This window comes from Podarcis tiliguerta (assembly GCF_965153285.1).
Source record: "Podarcis tiliguerta genome assembly, chromosome: 8".
Taxonomy (NCBI): Eukaryota; Metazoa; Chordata; class Lepidosauria; order Squamata; family Lacertidae; genus Podarcis; species Podarcis tiliguerta.
The window spans coordinates 69352600-69372114 of NC_139541.1; the positions used below are offsets into that span (position 1 = coordinate 69352600).

The window sequence follows — 19515 nt, forward strand, 5'->3', positions numbered from 1 at the left end:
ACTATAACTCCCATCGTCCGCAGCCCTCTTAGCCATTGGTCAGGGATGATGAGAATTGTTGTCAAACATCTGGAGGCTGAAGAAGATGGCTTCCTTGCCTCCTTGCTTGAACATAGCCATCAGAGTTTCCCACCACCCATCCTATTTATTTGCACATCTACAGAAATAAAATCATGCTGACAAAGTGAAGTCAGTGTAGAAAAGCTTTCCAAAAAAAATGATTTATTGATTCTCAGGAAAAAGTGTCATCATTTTGTTTGGCAATCAGATAGCAGGTTGAAATGTGAAGCCATGGAACACTCTATGCAGAACAGTTTTGCTCCAAGCTCAGGTGCAAATAGTTGACGCCAACAGTTAAGCAGCAGAGGGAGTCGCTCGCTTTGGATCAGACATCACTGGAATAGAAAATTTTGAAGAAGTCAATATGATCTTGTTTATGTATCAGGGAGAAACTGCCCAATACTTCCCAATGCAACTGTAGAATTTTATTGAATAGTAATGGCTCAGTTTATGGGTATTTTGCTCTCTGAATGTAACTCGACCTTCTGGTTTTACAAGCTGCTGAATGCTGCCAGATGCTAGCTGCTGTCTATAGGGAACAACTGACTGCCAGCCAGCCAGCTGTCTGAAGGAAGAACTCTGTGGCATGAACTGCCTTGTCCTCCTGGCCTGGGCATTGTTTTACATTTTTTTCCCCTTTAAAAATAATAATCCTAGTAGCTTGAAACACCTAGCAAGCACAGTAACTAATGTGTGTCTGTGAATAGGGTAGGGCAACTTCCCCTTGGGAAGTGCATCATGACCGACCAATGACATCCTGCCCCAAGGGACTTCGTATTGGTTGTGGTGGTGGTGAGATGGCTTCCCCCATGTGCTGATGGAGCACACAGATCCCTCCCCCATATCATGCGCAGATTTCCCCACAGCTCTGACGCTGCTGACTTTTCATCAGTCGGTGAAGATGCAACTCTTCAGCCTGGCCTCTGGGAGGGAGCTGAGAACTCAAAACTGTCACAAGCCACTCAGATAGAAGTTGTTTCTCTGTTGCTAGTTGATCTTAAATTTTAAGGGTGTTTTCATATATATGAGTATTGCTTAAACAGTTTGCTGTTGTTTTATTGCTGTATTTCTGCCCTGGGACCCGTTAGTGAAACATTGGGTTGTAGCCAACTAAATTCTAGCCAGAGTAGAATTATTAGAATTAATGGCCGTAAGATAATAATAATAATTAATAATAATAATAATAATAATAATAATAATAATAATAATAATAATAATAATATATTATTTATACCCCACCCATCTGGCTGGGTTTCCCCAGCAACTCTGGGTGGCTCCCAAGAGAATATTTAAAACACAATAAAACATCAAACATTAAAAACTTCCCAAAACAGGGCTGCCTTCAGATGTCTTCTAAAAGTCAGGTAGTTGTTTATTTCCTTGACACAGGGTGGGCGCCACTACTGAGAAGGCCCTCTGCCTGGTTCTCTCACAGTGAAGGAACTGCCAGAAGGCCCTCAAAGCTGGATGGAGTAATGTCCGTTAATTTCAGTGAGTCTGCTTTGGAAATGTTTAATGTTAGATGCAACTCGGAACAAAGAGACAAGTAGCAGACCACTTCAGGAGATTTGTGTGGGAGACAGGTTCCAGGGCAGGCCATGTTCCAACCTGCAATATGGGTTGGGGGCTTCAGAGCAGACTATGTTTAGTCCATGATGTGGACTCCTTGAACCACTCCTCAGTCCCTAAGAGGATCAAACAACAAAGTACTTCTTTTATCCTCTTTAGGCAAAAACCTCCCCCAGAGCCACTCACCAGCTAGTGAAGTCCTTGGCCTTCCAGGAATCAATGACCTCAGCAATATTTCCTGCTATGTTCCCATTGGGCAGCTTCAGGTCATCAATACCATTTCCATTGAAGTTGCCACAGGAGGCACAGACTTTTCCTTTCAAGCTTTCGCTGATTTCCACTGTCATTTCCCCGCAGGCTCTGAGGAGAACTTTTACATCGGAGGCCAAATTAATCACGACGCCATCCTGAGAGAGGCTTATGGAGACACCTGCAGATACCATTGCTGGGAGTGTCACTTGGTGCCCATTGACCTGAAATTCAGAAAAGGAGGGTGAAAGGTGTTGTGTTAATGGTTAGAGTAAGGAAGGAACCCTTTTTCAGTTCGAGGGCTGCATTCCCTGATGGACAACTTTCTTGGGTCCGCATATCACTGGTGGGTGAGACCAGAAGCCAAAGTGGATGGAGTAATGGGTGGACTGTTACTGTTGTACGGTAGGCGACCTTCCAGCCTCACAAAACCCAAAGGTTTCTGCACAGGCATGGACAAACAGCATTCCACCCTCCCTCCATCCAGGCAAGCAAAAACATTATCACAGTTCAATAAAACATCCCAGTCAGGCAAAAGCATGTGACGAGATATGGAGCAGGACTGGTAAGAGGTGTGCCCTAGGGAAAGTCCCAAGGGCCAAAGGGAGAGGCCTGGAGGACTGCATTTGGCTCCTGGACTTGAGGTTCCCCACCCTTGGTCAAGAGGAATGAGTATGCAGAGACAGTTTGCATATTACTACTGATTCATCATCTCCAAAATTACTCCAAATTCAGTAGCTGTGTAACTGATTATCACACACTGAGCACAAACAACATGAAAGGCAAGCCTGTGTGTGCTGTGTGTGTGTGTGTGTGGCGAACTAGAGCACCAATCCAAGAGCACAGCCTATTTTCTTATCTGGTCATTTTTCTTTCCTGCAACAGATTAAAGTCTGACCAATTTGGGAATTTGGTGTGAGCCTCCATACTTGAACCCCCCGGGACAATTTTCCTCCACAGAACACAGTACAGTGGTAGCTCGGGTTACATACACTTCAGGTTATAGATGCTTCAGGTTAAAGACTCCGCTAACCCAGGAATAGTTAAGAACTTTGCTTCAGGATAAGAACAAAAATCGTGCAGCAGCAGCGCAGCGACAGCGGGAGGCCCCATTAGCTAAAGTGGTGCTTCAGGTTAAGAGCAGTTTCAGGTTAAGAACAGACCTCCAGAACGAATTAAGTACTTAACCCGAGGTATCACTGTACCCTATTCAGTCTTTGCTTTTACTGCTGTACAACTTTGGTTTGTTCTGCCACCGTCTACTTCTCAATAGCTGGGCCGTGAACCACCACCCCCTCTTTCTGTCCTCATATATTGTCCATTATTCATAATCCTTTAGAGCGAGGAATGCTTTTCTAGCGCCATTTTCTTTCATGGCAGCATTCTGGGAGCTACATGGCAGCCAGTGCCATAGGAATGAAGTGGGCAGATCAATGCATGCAATTCTTACCTTTGGATGGTAGGATACATAGCAGCCACACAAAAGTAAGTATTTTAAACATGCAAACATTTCTACCATTCGCCCAGGTGAGCAAGAGGTAGAATCACAGCTCAGAGGCACATTCCAACCAAGCAAAAGCACTAATGGGAATGGAATGGAGCAGACCAGTGAGGGGTGTAGTCTGGCTATGGGAGTAGCCTGGAGAGAGTACTAAGGGCCATACCACGAGGCCTGGATGACATCTTGTCTCCGGGCCCCAAATTTTCCACTTCCGTTTTAGACCAGAGCCAGAGGCATACCTATTGTAGGCTCCCTTGCACTCTTGAAAAGGAGCTGTATTGCCACCTCCAAAGCCAGGAGAGACCATGGGTGAGATAATTACAATGGAAGGTGATTTAAGCTTACTTTTGGTTTTTTGCTATCTTACGTAGTTATTGGTGTTATGTTTTCTTTTTTACTTTTAATTGCTTTCTTTACCTCTATATTGTAAGCTACCTAGATAATTTTCACTACATAAATGCAGAAAACGCACAAACAATTAAATAATGGATTGTCTCCAACTAGCATCTTCTCTGAGCAGACCCACTGAAATCAATGGGCCGAAGTCAGTAATGTTTATTATGTATGACCTACACAGGAGATGACCCCAGATCCTGCCTTCGAAACTTACCCATGCCTCCTTGTTTGTTTTTACAGTGATAAGCATCCTTTGGAAAAATACGTGTATTATCGACACTGATGGCAAATCCATTTCGTTGCATTTCTTGACCACTGCTATGATCCTGAACCAAAAGAGGTCATTTTCATTGCAAAGGGAAGCCACCTCGTAAGCTCCTTCATAAAGGATTCCCCCAGAGACGCCATCAAAGGAGGTCAACCGTGCTCCAGGGACGATGATGCACTCGCCTTCCTGCCCCCTGCAACCACGCACACCATTGTGGAGGCGACAAATCTCTCCTAACTGGCAGCTAGTTCCCTCACAGACCAGTTGGCCTGTTGGGCGACAAGTGCAGCTGGTTGAACAACCTTCAAAAACAATAGTCTCGCCAGCCTGGAAGATTTATAACGCACAAAAGGGAGAGGGAGATAAGAAAAGTGTAGTTAAATTAAAAATTTAAATGCACAATTATATATGATTGATACTAGAATTCCATTTGCAAGCAAACATTCAAAATGTATATTTACAGAACCAAAGTATTTAAAACATGCAGCTATACAACTAATCCACCTTGCTGACAAAGATCTGTATAGTTAAAGCTATGGTTTTCCCAGTAGTGAGGTATGGAAGTGAGAGCTGGACCATAAAGAAGGCTGATCACCAAAGAATGGATGCTTTTGAATTATGGTGCTGGAGGAGACTCTTGAGAGCCCCATGGACTGCAAGAAGATCAAGCCTATCCATTCTGAAGGAAATCAGCCCTGAGTGCTCACTGGAAGGACAGATCCTGAAGCTGAGGCTCCAATACTTTGGCCACCTCATGAGAAGAGAAGACTCCCTGGAAAAGACCCTGATGTTGGGAAAGATGGAGGGCACAAGGAGAAGGGGACGACAGAAGACAAGATGGTTGGACAGTGTTCTCGAAGCTACCAGCATGAGTTTGACCAAACTGCGGGAGGCAGTGGAAGACAGGACTGCCTGGTGTGCTCTGGTCCATGGGGTCACGAAGAGTTGGACACAACCAAACGACTAAACAACAACATACAACTATATAACTATATCCATAAGGGTATGCCAATGCTACACAAATTATAAACTGATAATAAAATAGACACTAAAAGAGGTCACATTTACTTGCATTAGCATTAAATCAATTTCAACCCCGACTGTGCTATGTTCTCTCTTCATATATTGCACTTGCTTCCCTATGTCCCTTCCTCCTCTGCTCCATCAGCTTTGCTGGTCCAGAGGTTCTCCCCAACTTGTCTCACTCTCTCTCCGTCACTCTGCAGCCTTGGCCTTTCTCAGCAACCCTTTCTCCTCGTCTACTCTATGTGACCCTAGGGTGAGCATGAGAAGGTGCCACAGACATGTCTTCTTTTTCTGGTGGCCAATGCATGAGCGGCCGTCCTAAGGAGGTTAGACAGACTAGCTCTTTGGGTTTGCTTAGAGTGTTATTCATGGACACCGCCACTTTCACTGTACTTACCTTTATGTAGCGCCCATCATGCGAACAGCCACAGTTCCCCACTGCCACACACCTGTCGCCGTCAAACAGGTAGCCATAATCACACTGGCAACCTTCAAAGCATTGTTTTGTGCATTGGCCTGGAGTGGATAAGCTGGTGCAAGTGAAATCACAGGTCTTTGTACACAACTCGTAGTGGCTGTTGGATGGGCAAGTGAGAGCTGAAAAGGAAGGGAGAGGAGACAAGTAATGAAAGGAGACAGTGATGGTCCAGACCACATACGGAGCATTAGCTGAGCATTCTTAAGTTAGGGGGCAGGGGAGAGATCGCCTATATTCATTAGGGTGTATGATAAAGGCAAAGGAAAATAGAAATTCAATAAAACACCTACTCCATTTTTAAAATTTGTGGAAACCTGCCCACCCATCCCTGCGGAAGCCCCACCTATGCCTGCCCCACACCTGATTTTGTATATCAAGGGTAGGCAAAGGTGGCTTGACCAAAATGGCCTCACGGGCCAAATGGGAAGGGTGTTGTGGACCTAATTTGACCTGCAGGCTGGAGGTTCTCCACCCTGATCTAAATGCTGAAGGTGAAACCATTTTCTATAGGCAATGCATCTTCACAAACAGAGGCTGAAGAAGTTCGCTTTTTATTTATTTAATTTTAAAGAAATAGCTTATTTTCTATGGGATCCAAATACAGATACCATTGAAGTATCTGTTGGCCAATATAACAGGATGGATGGATGAGAGAGAGAGAGAGAGAGATCAAGTCATTATAACCTGGAGCATTAACATAAGGAGTGCTTGGTGGGCAAAGAAGATTAGAAAATGTAGGCCTTTGACTAATTAAATAAACAGTGGCCTTTTAAACTGTGGGGGCAGTATTGTCATTATTGGTTACTATGTTACATATTCTTGTGTTTTTATATTGTAAACCACCCTGTGATTTACATAGAAATTTAATAAATAACATAGAAATTTAATAAATAATAATAAATAACAATAACGGCAGGTTGCTGTTTTGCAAACTTACGGCAGAAGTTGTTTGTTCTCCAGGCTCCAATTGTAGCTCCTGCAGCCTGACATGCAGCTACGTAGGCCTGGATGCTCCTACAGAGAGTTTCTCCTGCACCATTGGCTGCACACATGTCATACAGACAGTGGTTGAAGTATTCAGCAGGGTCCACCAAGGAGTGACAGTGCCTGAAGGGGCCAGATTGGGCTTGGATCATTCCGCAGGAACTCTCCGGTCGGTACGGTGCTGTCTTGGCTGCATCACAGACGGGGCATTTATCTCCACAACCATCAAAGCATCTGATACCATCAATGGGAACCTTCCAAGAGGCCCCAAACTCGATCACATTCTGGGTTCTTTCCCCCGTGGGTAGAGTAAAGTCATCAGTCTTGTCCTTATTGAAATTGCCACATAGGCCATTGACAAGTCCCTGATAGTTACTGGGGACAGACACCAGGACATACGAGGAGGTGTCAAAAAGGACTTGGAGACCCAGGTTGGACTGGAGAATTATATTGTTTCCTTCCTGGTTGGCCCAGAGTTTCCCATCATTTGTCTTCATAGGCAGTGTATAGAGCTCTCCATTCACCTGCATTAACCACAGAGAAGGTGACCATGGACACAGTTTAAAATTGTCAGAATTTAATGGATTTATATACCACTTTTCAGGCAAAGAATGTATTTTGTAGTTTTATATTATGATTTTATTCTGTGAACAGCCCTGAGACCTGTGCGTATAGGGTGGTATATTGATAATAATAATAATAATAATAATAATAATAATAATAATAGAATGCCTCCAGAAGCAGTTTACAAATTAAGGGTTCCTCTAGACTCCCACTATTCTGGAAGGATTCAAACACACAGCAGAAATTTAGGTTTGTGCCATTCAAGTGGATTCAATCACCCTGTCTCCCTAGGGCAACAAATCCACAGGCTTTTTTTGCAGAGTAGATAGAAATGTATTAGGATATACACTGTAAGATATAATATTAAAACCATTTTAAATATAAATTTCCTTCAAAAAGACAAAAGCAAGCATAAAATGTACAATAAATACCAGCACAACTAATACCTCAGAGCCAGACCACACAATACCATTACTACAGGGCAAATCATAATTTGTTAGTCACTAAAGACCTAAAGACCACAGTCAAAAGGGATCAAGGGTTTGCAACAGAACAGCCCTGCAGTGTTGCCAGTGGCTCTTACTCTCTGGTAGTTGCTGTGCAGTTGGGAAGGGACATGGGATGCCCCAAAATGAATGCTTCAAAAGGATTCTAAGCCGGTACCTAGCACTCATCAGTTCAACCTAAACACGAGTGGGTGGAGAAATCAAGGCTAGCTTCCTAGTCTAAGATCCAAGCAGCTTGCTTGTTTCTCTAGTAGACCTCCCTAAACTCCGTAAAACCCTAAAAAATGAAATCAACACACCCTACATTTCCTATACAGTTCCCTTATCACTTGCATGTTTTTATTTCAAAATCATGTTTTATTGTTTAAAGAATTTATATAACAGGCTGCTGCAGGAAAAAAATGGAGAATTGAATTTAATATTGGAAAAAATGAGAAACTGAGACAAACCCAGATTGTAAGATAGGATGCAGTGGACATTGGGAGACAACGTTCTCCCAGGGACCTCCTGCAATTGTAGAAATTGCTAGTGAACTTTGCTGGCATTTCTACTTCAAAGAGGCTAAACCCAGAACAGAACTTACCTTGACTTTCCACTTTATTGCCCTCTCTATGACAACGGTATATCCATGACAAGAGACCACAATCATCTTGGTAAAAGACTTTTCATTCTCCACCACCACTGAGAAGTTTGCCAGCTGAGAACCCACACCGACAACTTTAGCTAACGTATAAGTGCAGGTTCCTTGGAAGTCATAGGCCCGTCCATCAAAAGTTAGGTAGTGGGAGCCTGCGGCCAAACTGCATGTACCAGAGCCTACAGGATGACAGCCGTGGACACCATCCTTTACCCTACATTCCTCATGGGGCCCACAGGAGAAGTCCAGGCATTGGACGACTCCATTGTCTGCACATTGGCATCGTTTCTGGCAAGAGGAACCGGGGTAGAAAACTTCTCCCTTCTTGTAGTAGTTGCCCTGGTGCTCACAGCCACAATCGCCAATGGAGACACATTGGTCCCCACTCAAGATAAACCCTGGATTGCAATAGCATCCTTCTTTGCAGGACATCTCACAGCAATCAGGAGCCGAGAGACCATGACAAGTGGCAGGGCAGCCGTTTCCGCAGAGCTCGTAGTAAGAGTTGTGTGGGCAGGCAGGGCCTGGAAGAAAGGACAAAATCAGAAAGTGGTAAATTTCAAGCTAGTATAGAAGTTCTTTCGGAGACATGGTCAGGAAGAGGTCTGCCGGACTGTTTTGCCTATTCTGTTTATGCAGTGCCATCTACTGGTTAGTTTTTAGTGAAGGCTGTCATCTGAATTCATATTTAAATCCATTAATGGAATAGTTTGAGAATATAGAAGTATCTCATTGATCATCATCATATCGCTTTGCCCTGCAGCACTTGAAATTGCTGAAGAAATTCAAAACGAAGCCTGTTAAGAGATGTTACAGCATTTTAAATGCCTGGGTGGTTCAGGCTAAGAATGATACTGCTTCCTTGGCCCTCTCCAGGATCAACATTTAAAATTGGATAGATGTGAAACCCCGCTACTTGAATTATCAAGGTTGAAATGAATTTGACACTTAAATGTTCAATCTGAATGTGGAGATCAGTAAATGCAAAATGCTTCACATCTAATGTCAAAATTGCTATATGCAGATTGGATTCCGACTGAATTTTTCAGGGGAATCTTAGCTCTGATGTGACCTGTATGTATCAAGTCATGGATGTTGCTGACAAGTCAAGAGGCTTAAACAAAAAGATTCCAACTGGTCTTTCAAAATCCAAGGGTATTTAAAAAAATAATAATCTTATGCATTATGGGCTGTATCCAATTAAGTTTTACTCATTATAGAGCCATTGAAATTAATAAAGCTAAGGTAGTCATGTTCATTCATTTCAACTGGTGTACTCTGAACATGACTAACATTGAATAACAGACCATAAGAGTTAAGACCTTGTCTCTGCTGAGGAAGAGAGAGGATCCTGTTACTATTTGCCTTTATACAATGATCTGGTACCTATTCAAATACTCTGATGAATGCTGAAATACATTTAGGGAGAAAAGAATCTAATTGCAAGCCTCACATTTCAAAATTTGATGAATGTCAAGTTTATGCAGCACTTCTCTTCAACTCATGCACATCCCTAAAGTTGAACTAGGGGAGGGAGTGCAGCTCAGTGGTGGATCATGTGCTTTTCATGCAAATAACAGCTGGTTCAACCCCCAGCAGCCCCAGGTATGACTGGGGAAAATCCCTGGCTGAGATCCTGGAGAACCAATGCCAGTCAGTGTCAACCATAGATGACGTGAGTTATGGAAGCTTCGAGAGGCAACACTTACTGCAGAAGGAGTTTGATCTCCATTCTTCAATCTCGACATCCAGAGCCTGACATGCTGCCACGTAGACGCTGATGGCATCACACATAATTTTATGCTGACCATGATACTGGCAGGTGTCAAAGACACAATCTGTGAAGTAGGGTGTTGGGTCAAGGACATCATGGCATCGCCAGAATGGCCCATCCTTTTTGATGAGGATGCCACAGTACTGGTCGCCTTTGTAGGTTTCTTTCTGAGCATCTCCACATGGCGGGCAATCGGTGGTGCAACCCGGTGTGCACCCAGGGGCCTCTCCGACTTTCCAGCTTTCTGCAAATTGGGAGATGCTGGATGCATGACTCCCATCCTTCATGGTCAAGTCATCATTGGGGTTCAAGTTGTTGTTGCCACAGAGGCCACAAACAGCATTGGCGTACGTACTGGGTACAGTGACTTTGGCATTGGTGTTCCAGTCAAAGGCTACTGTCAGGCCAAAATCAGTCTTGATGATGCCCTCATTCCCACTGATGTAAGCTTTTATCTTGTCTTCATGGTAGAAAGGCAGGTTCACAAAGATGCCATTGACCTGGAATGTAATGCAACAGAAAATGTTACCGTAAAGACATATCTAATGGAAGGCTACATTCACACCATGCATTTCAAGCAGTACGATAGCACATTAAACAATTGTGGCTTCTCCAATAGGATCCTGGAAGCCAGAGTTTGCAAAGTGTGCTGAAAGTTATCAGGGAACCCCTATACTCAGAGTTCTCTGTGAATAGGGGTGGACTGTTAAAGCACTCTTTCAGAGTAAAAGCAGGTTAACTCACTGTTGCTAAGCAGCTGGGGATCCTGCTCTCACTGACTACAAACCACCTTTGCCTAGTTCCATCTTCAGGAGCTGCAATTGACAGCCCTCAGTGGGCCATCAGTAATCCACAATGAATTATGATTGTAACTGTGCAACATCTCTATGTGACGTAGCCTATACTCTGCATAAGAAGAGCCCAGGTAGTTAAAGCTACAATGTCCAAAGATACAGAAACTATTCCAAGAGCCTCACCCACCCTCCCTAGGGGTCCTGAAAGGACGCAAAGAACCTCCACATACATACATACATAAATACATACATACATCAATTTCCTGTGTCAATACCTGGATCCTGCGTGGATGCTCCTGGCTCATAATCACGGTTACATCATAGACCTTCAATGTCACCACTTTGGTGTAAGACACCTTTGGGTTGCCTCGGTTGTTGTTCTCCACATTGACAGTGAAAGGCCTGAGAGTCGGGTCCTTAGAGCAGAGCCCAACCAGCTGGTAGACACAGGTGCCCATGAAGTCATATTTCTTCCCATCAAAGGTTGTGTAGTGAGGGTCCCCAGTTGCTGAGCAAGTAGCAGTGCTTACGGGATAACAGCCCCGGACTCCATTGACCACAGTGCACTGCTCACTAGCTTTGCAGCCAGCTGGTTTGCACACTGCAAAGCCCAGGGTGGGATCACATGTGCAGCGGAAACCACAGGTCTCATCAGCCCAGAACTCCTCTCCGGGTTTGTAGTAGAGCCCATTGTAGGTGCAGCCACAGCTCCCGACAGGCACACACTTGTCGACGCTGAGGACGTAGCCATCATTGCACTGGCATGCTTCCACGCATGGCTGCGTGCAGAAAGAGGGAGCATTGCGGTCGGAGCAGCTGGCGGGGCAGGCATTGCCACAGAACTCATAGTGGCTATTCTGAGGGCACGGCAAGGCTGTAAGAAGAACATCAGGAATTTAAGAACTGATAAAACGTGCTGAAGTCTCAACTTCGCAAGAGCTCTTATCGATGATATTGTATGTGGAAGCAGGAACACTGGGAGTTTAAAAGTGCACTTACATGAAATATACTATCCTTTTCCCAGGATAACATAAGGTCCAGCAGCCACATGGTCAGATGGATTAAACAATAATAGAATTAAACAAATTCATGGTGAATAGGTTGCTATGTTCTACCTTCACTGTGGGAATGCCTCTGAATACCCTTTGCTGGGACTCTGAAGTAGGGAGAGTGCTGTTGCACTCATGGGTTGCTCGTGAATTTTCTATGGGCATCTGATTGGCTGCGGCGAAAGCAGGATGCTAGACCTTGTGTTCTTATGACTCAGGTAGCAAAATGTCTTGGTCCAGCCATGCTTCTATTCATTCCAATAGCCAAAGAGATTCACGAAGCTCTGCTGCTAGAGGAGTGATGTAATTCATGGATTTGTTTGCTTCAGATACAGCTATTCTCAACCACAAACTGATTTACAAAGCAAACAGGGTATCTCATTTGAGGTTTTCCTCTTGTTTATGCTTTTAGCAATGAAAAAGCATGCGCCTAGTGGGCTATCTTGTGCACTGTGGCTTTCTTTACCTGCCTCTTTGTGTGGCGTCAGATATTTGTGGAGGGTTGGAAGTTGAAGCCCTATGGACTATTAATGATCACTGCTGCTCTAAGCCATAGGTGTCATTACATACATTGTTTGTATAAAGGAAAAGTACTCACCACAGCCAGAGGCTGTCCTCCAATCATATATGGTGGCACCCTCTTTCCTACAGGTCTTAGCATAGGCCTCCAAGGCCTGGCAAAGGATGTTCTTGGCTCCTCCATTGAGACACACGTCATAAATGCAGCTGTCAAAGAAGTCATCTGGATTCACTATGGAATGGCATTCTCTGAAGGGGCCCCCCGAGGTTTTGCTGATCAGCCCACAATACTCTTCCTTTCCATACAGCGCCCTCTTGCTCTCATCACATGTTGGGCAATTCCCTCGGCAGTAATCCCAGCAAAAGGGGTCCCGGTCCTTGACTTTCCAGCTGCTGGCCCAGCTTATGATGGAGGCAGCCTTGGTGCCATTGGGAAAGACCATGTCATCTGCAGGGTTTTGGTTGAAGTTTCCACACAGCCCACAGATGGTCCCATAGTAGCTGCTGGGGAGAGTGATCACCAGGTGCCATTTCCAATCGTACGTCACTTGGAGGCCGAAATCTGTTTGCAGGACAGCATTGGTGCCACTTTGGTACAGCTTGATCTTGCCATATTCAAGAGTCAGTGGCAGGCTGACAATGTTGTCATTCAGCTAGAGGCAGAAATGCAAGACAACACACATACAGGAATGATTCCTTTGGTTTTCTTTGACTTTTTGGAGATTGTGCCACACAATCCCATGTAGTCACAACTTCAGGAAACAGTTACAGCCAAGTTTATCCTAGCCTTATAACCTCACTTACTTGGCAGCAAGTCCCACTGGATTCAATCGTACTTGTATCTCAGCAGACATGGTTAGGAATTGTGTTGTTACCACCTAAGGAGTCTTGGCTCCCATCACCATCATTGTTATGGCTTTTCAAAAGGGGGAGAGGCAAGGCAGCAGTGAGGATGTAGCGAGGCAAACACACCAGCAGAGCCAATTCTGCAGATGCATTTGCACTGAACCAACCCTGCCACTGTCTCGCCCCTCGCCACAGTGACACAAGCTCAGGAAAATGAGATAGGACATCCTGGCAGCATCAAGATAAATTCAACTGTGTAAATAGGTTTTGTTGGATGCAATAATGGAATACTGAATGGTATAGTTTTTTGTAAAGTATGCAGGGATTTATGATATGTAAAATGAACCGTGGAAAGAGAAGAAGGGAAGTCAGTGATATCTTAAGGATGTAAAATGAGTATTTTAATTTGTAAAACAGAAAATATAACAAAAATTATATACAAAAAAAAAAGTAAAATGAGATAGGACTCCTTGATAATGAGGGCCTTTTAGTTATGTAATAGCATGATGGTCATTACCTCAGTTATTGAGAGTGGTATAGCAATCTGATCTGCAATCATTTGTTTCTCTTCTCCATCCTGACATTAGTATATACTCTTTCCCCCCCTTACTCTCTAATGCTACTTTAAACTTTTGGGCTCTGGCTATATATCAGAATGAATTCCATTACACTCAGTGGGGTCATCCCACCCTGACTATTTGACATACCCGGATTCTTCCAGTTTCCTGTTTGTGGATGGAGATCTTGTACCCATAGACGTAGATGTTGGTCAGACGCACGTAGGACACAGCCTGGTTGCCCCTGTTGTCGTTCTTCTCATCGATAGTGAAAGGCACCAGCGTAGCATCATTTCCACAGTACTTGGCAATAGTGTAAGAGCAGGTGCCCTGGAAATCAAACTTCTTTTTGTCAAAGGTTTGGTAGTGTGGGTCCCCCCAGGCCCAGCAAATTCCTGAGAAGTTAGGGATGCATTTGGCCTGGCCGTTCACAATCCTGCATGTTTCTTTTTCTCGGCACTTCAGGGATTTACACTGATCTGGAATGAAAGGGGCGAAATGTGAGTGATTGCTAGATGCAATTCAGGGTGAATATCTAATTGCGTGTAGCCAGTACGGTGCCTTCCAGATGCTGTTGCCCTCCAGTTCCCATCAGCCTCTGCCAATATGGCAGATGGTCAGGACTGATGGGAGCTGTAGTCCAAGAACACTTGGATAGTACCATGATGGCCTCACGGCAATAGGGGGAAGCAAAAAAGGCAAGAGTAACACATAACCCTCACTTCCTGTCCTAGTTTTATTGGGCTAGAATATGTCCCTGAACTCTGAAAATGCTTCTTGAGAGTATGGGTAGAGGATAGCGATGTGTGTGTGGATAAGTCATAGAATCATAGAGTTGGAAGAGACCGTAATGATCATCTAGTCCAACCCCCTGCAATGCAGGAATATGCAGCTGCCCCATACGGGGATAGAACCTGCAACTTTGGCATCATAAACACCATGCTCTAACCAACTGAGCTATCCATGTCTTTCAAAAGCCACTACCTGGGCAGCAGGACCATATTAAAGACAAAGGGAATCATATTACAAGCACCTCCGTGCCCTAGTCAATGGTCAGAGACAATGACGTCACCTTGAAGGGTCACAGTTTCCTCATCTCATCCTTTAATTAATCTCTCCTTACCCTTATTAATGCAACCCATGACTCCATCTTGGATCTTGCACATCTCATCGGCAGCACAGCTGTGGGCCTCACAAATCACTCCCAGGCCTGGGATGCAGTGGCAGATCTCCTGGCATGCATTCAGCACAACCTTCTCATTGGGCTGGTGGGAAATTTGGAAAACAATATAATATAGCAACAACAGAATTAGGGCAGAATCAGATCTGCTCTAGAGGTGTAGGTGAAGGTGGCAAATAGCACCCAGCCAAGAGTTCTGAATATGGTTCTCTGTTGCAACTGGACCTGAAGTCAATAACATTATTTACGAATACATGTCAGCTTCTAAATGCTCTGAAGCAACAAATGATGGCATGAAAACATTAACAGGTATCACATTTCAAGGAGAAAGCCATTAATTGGTCGGGTCACCAGGGCTGGTAGAAGATATTATCCCATCACTGGTGTTGAATTACAATTGACACACAAGTCCGGTTGCCTTCTGTATGTGGAATGGGAAGGGGTGCCATATTGACCTTTCCCTCCAGTAGCAAAATATTCTGGGTCAGTTGTGCAGGTGACAGCACACATACAAATAACAAGGTGAGATGTAGCCAGTTCCTTCAAAGCTTTGCATCCTACTGAATCAGGTAACTGGTCCACCTAGTTCAGTATTGTGTACACTGACTAGCAAAGACTCTCCAGGGTTTTAGACAAAGAGTCTCTCCCTACCTAGAGATGCCAGCCAGGATTAGACCCAAGCCCTTCTTCACGCAAGGCAGATGCTGTGCCACTGAGCTGCAGCCCATTTCTAATTGCGAATGGAATGAACATCAGAGGAGCTGGACTCCATTTTAGAGAAAAGGCTTAGTGTTTTTCACACAGAAAGCTTCTTATTCTCATTTGCTTGTTTTTATGGATTTCTTTTTTTTTTCTTAAAAGGAAATAATAATAATAATCATTTATTTATACCCCGCCCTCCCCAGCCAAGGCGGGCTCAGAGCGGCTTACAAGCAATAATAAAAACAAGATGAATGATTACAACTTAAAAACAAAAATAAAATACAACATTAAAATAATGGAACATTAAAATATTAAAATGTAGCCTCATCGCAGGAGGAGAAGGAAAAGAAAAAAGAAAGAGAGGGAGGGAGGGAATCAAATTGGCTCCAAGCCCAAGGCCAGGTGGAACAACTCTGTCTTACAGGCCCTGCGGAAAGAAATCAGATCCTGCAAGGCCCTGGACAGTGATGGCTAGAAACTACTGACAGCTTTATCCTTCATGAACAGAATGACATTGGCCTTTGCAGAGTTGAGTGCTGAGATAAACAAGGTCCTGTAACTTACTGAATTAATAATAATAATAATACAGTGGAACCTCGGTTTAAGAACAGTCCGATTTAAGAACGATTTGGTTTACAAACTCTGCAAAATTGGAAATAGTGTCTTGGTTTGAGAACTTTACCTCAGTCTAAGAATGGAAGCTGAACAGTGGAAGGGCATCGGCGGCGGGGAGGCTGAATTAGGGAAAGCGAGCTTCAGTTTAAGAACGGTATTGGTTTAAGAATGGATTTCCAGAACAGATTAAGTTCGTAAACCAAGGTACTACAATAATAATAATAATAATAATAATAATAATAATAATAATAATAATAATAATATGTTATTATTTATACCCTGCCCATCTGACTGGGTTTCCTCAGCCACTCTGCAATAAGGAAGAGGGCTATTGAACTCATGCCCTGATTTCAGGCACCCCATAAACTATGTGTGTTGGAAGCTGCTCAGAGTGGCTAGGGCAATCCAGCCAGATGGGTGGGGTATAAATAATAACATTATTATTATTGTTGTTGTTGTTGTTGTTGTTATTATTATTATTATTATTAGCCTTTGTACTGAGAACAGAATGCTGGATTAGATAGGCTTTAGGTCTGGGCTCTTCTGTTTCATATATAAACTTGGCGTTAGTAATTCTGTCATATCCTTACATTTAAAAATTCATTATTCTGCCATTTGCTGCACCTCCTCATAACAAGGACAGTTCATTTGTTAGGACTTTGTTACTTCCAGATTACAAAAGAAAACCACACCTCAAGACACACAACTTGACTCAATTATTCAAAGGCTGTGAAATTCCCTAAGTCCTAGAAATTATCACAACAGCTTGTGACTTGTGATTCGAAAGAATGTGAAACTGAGCAAGCACAGAGGTAAAAGCAGATAAGAACAACTTGATCCATAATGATTGGGGACAGTAAAAATAAAAAATGTAGTTTAATTTTAAAAGGAAGAGAGGAAAATCAGGTTCAGAAGACCATCTACCTTGTAGTAGCGTCCATTCTTTATGCATCCACAGTCTTTTGCGGGGACACAGCCAACACCATCAAAGAAGAAACCATCATTACACTGGCAGCCCTCAGCACAAGTCTTTGGACAGGGTGCAGTGTCTGTGATCTTGGCACAGGAGGTGGGGCAGAGCTGGGCACAGATCTCATAGTGACTGTTGGCAGGGCAGCGCATAGCTAAATTGGAAAAGAAAAAAAAGATATTAGACCAAAAGAACCCCGGTGCTTCTTAAAATGGTTGTGAAAGACAGCATGTGAAATCCAAAAGAGGGAGTAGTTCTTTTTCCTGGCTAGAATGTATCTTTGAACTCTGATCATGCTTCTTAATTTCCTGGATAGAGGATAGAGAGGGGTATAAAAGATTGGGGGTAGATACTGGCCCACTGTACAAAGATAACAAATAACATCAATTGCTCCACCCATTTTTGCTCTGGCTATGCTCACTATTGGCATATGGACCCAAAAAGGTTACCAAGAAGGAAACATGGTCCCAGGACTGAAAAATGTTCCCCCACCTCTACCTTAGACTTCTGGCTCTGGCAGGAACTCATTGGAAACAATTTCGTAGCTGGTGTGTCAGAAATAGTCAAGAGGGTGATCGCATGTGATTGGAAAAGTCAAATGAATCCGGCCTTTGCAGAGCCTGAGACATTTTAGGGTTTTACAAATGAGCACACCCCTCTAGTTTAGCCCGAAAGTGACATGGAACCAGTTCAGATTCTGCTCCCATTTCTCTTCTCCCATTTCACGTCTCCATGAATGTTCAATCCCCAGTACTTACGACAGAAGCAAGGGCTCCTCCAAGGCTCGACAGAGACCCCAGTCGCTTGGCAGGCAGATACGTAGCTCTGGATGCTGTTGCACAAGACCTGGCTGTCTCCATTGCCCATGCACAGGTCATAGATGCAGTCGCTGAAGTATACGTTGGCATCGACCTTTCCATGGCAAGCACGGAAGGGGCCATCAGACGCAGTGAGGATCCCACAGTAGTGGCGCTGTTTGAAGATCTCCTTCTTCCTTTCATCGCAGACTGGGCAGCTGTTTCCAGAACATCCATCTGAGCAAGATCCAGCTGCCCCATGGACTGGAACCTTCCAGGAAGCACCAAAGTCACCTGCATTGGAAGTTGTGCTCCCATCGGGTAGCAGGAAGTCGTCATCCTTCTGCCCGTTGTAGTTCCCACAGAGGCCTCGCATCTCACTCTGGTAAGTACTTGGGACTGTGACTGTCACACGGTAAACCAGGTCGTAGCTCACAATGAGACCAAAGTCAGTTTCTATCAGGATTTTTGTGCCGTGTTGATAGGCTCTGATCCGCCCAGCAGACAAGGATATAGGGACGGTATAGATCAAGCCATTCACCTGCAAGAAGGATTTCCTGTTTGAGAAGGGTTGGTTTTTTGAGGTCGCAGTGGAAAGATAACAATAAAGCTCCTAGGAGGAACATATTTTATCCTAGCCCTCTCAGTGATGATAACCTGAAACAGGTGTGCTGAAAAGGGCATGTGAGGAAGAGTGTGTGTGCTGGAGGATGCTAGCTCTGCCCTCACCCCACCCTCATTGCTGTCACCCTTCTCAACCTCCAGATAGGAATGGGGGAGAAATTTGATTTGGTTTGCATTTAAAAGGGAATTTACATTTTCTGAAACCACATGAGAACCAAAACACCACTATCCTTGGAATTTTCTGAATTTTGCAATACAGTTCTCTGGCCATGTAACATGTACGAAAATTGCATATACAGTAGCAAAGTAATGTTTGTATAAAAATGCATATATTAGTGAAAATGACATATAGCAGGGGTAGGCAACCTGAGGCCCATGGGCCACAAGCGACCCACAGGGGTCATTTAACCGGCCCACAAGCCGCCCCCAAACCGAGCTGCCTGCTTGCGAGTCCCCGCGTGTTGCACTAAACCAGTGCAGCGCGGTGACTCACTTCCGAGGCACCGGAAATCACGTCTGTGCATGCTCAGATGGTGGAAATCGCATCTGCACAGACGCAGACACCCGAAATCATGTCTCCACAGAAGCAGATGCTGGAAATCGTGGCCATGCACGCTCATGGGCGCATGCTCCATCCCACAGAGGGATCTCTGCTGGAGTGAACCGGCCCAGGCAAGGTAAAGCTTGCCGCGCCGACATATAAGAATGCACTGATGTAGGAAATATTACTTGCCACAGTGTGTATATTAGGCAGAACTGCATGCAAAACTCAGTAGATTAGGATAAATTTGCAATAACAATTGCACTAAAATGTAGACAAATTTTCAGGACTCTCTTTTTTTATAAAAAA

General features: G+C 44.2%; 1 protein-coding gene across 2 annotated transcripts in view; it reads right to left on the bottom strand.

Moving 5' to 3' along the window:
• The window catches only part of LOC310684163 (IgGFc-binding protein-like), a 115402-nt gene that overhangs the window by 84266 nt on the left and 11621 nt on the right, over positions 1 to 19515 (bottom strand). Inside the window, exons 9-21 of one of the 2 annotated variants that reach the window (XM_083454664.1) lie at positions 18003 to 18582; positions 17199 to 17398; positions 14901 to 15042; positions 13928 to 14256; positions 12454 to 13027; positions 11082 to 11680; positions 9948 to 10512; positions 8185 to 8762; positions 6485 to 7055; positions 5467 to 5666; positions 3990 to 4370; positions 1816 to 2102; positions 194 to 395 (exon numbers count right to left, since the gene is read on the bottom strand). In XM_083454664.1, coding sequence (XP_083310790.1) covers positions 386 to 395; positions 1816 to 2102; positions 3990 to 4370; positions 5467 to 5666; positions 6485 to 7055; positions 8185 to 8762; positions 9948 to 10512; positions 11082 to 11680; positions 12454 to 13027; positions 13928 to 14256; positions 14901 to 15042; positions 17199 to 17398; positions 18003 to 18582 — 5016 coding nt within the window. In that variant the 3' untranslated portion in view covers positions 194 to 385. Of the gene's footprint in view, positions 1 to 193; positions 396 to 1815; positions 2103 to 3989; positions 4371 to 5466; positions 5667 to 6484; positions 7056 to 8184; positions 8763 to 9947; positions 10513 to 11081; positions 11681 to 12453; positions 13028 to 13927; positions 14257 to 14900; positions 15043 to 17198; positions 17399 to 18002; positions 18583 to 19515 lie in introns of those variants that run through there. The other variant, XM_083454665.1, reaches the window with a different exon arrangement.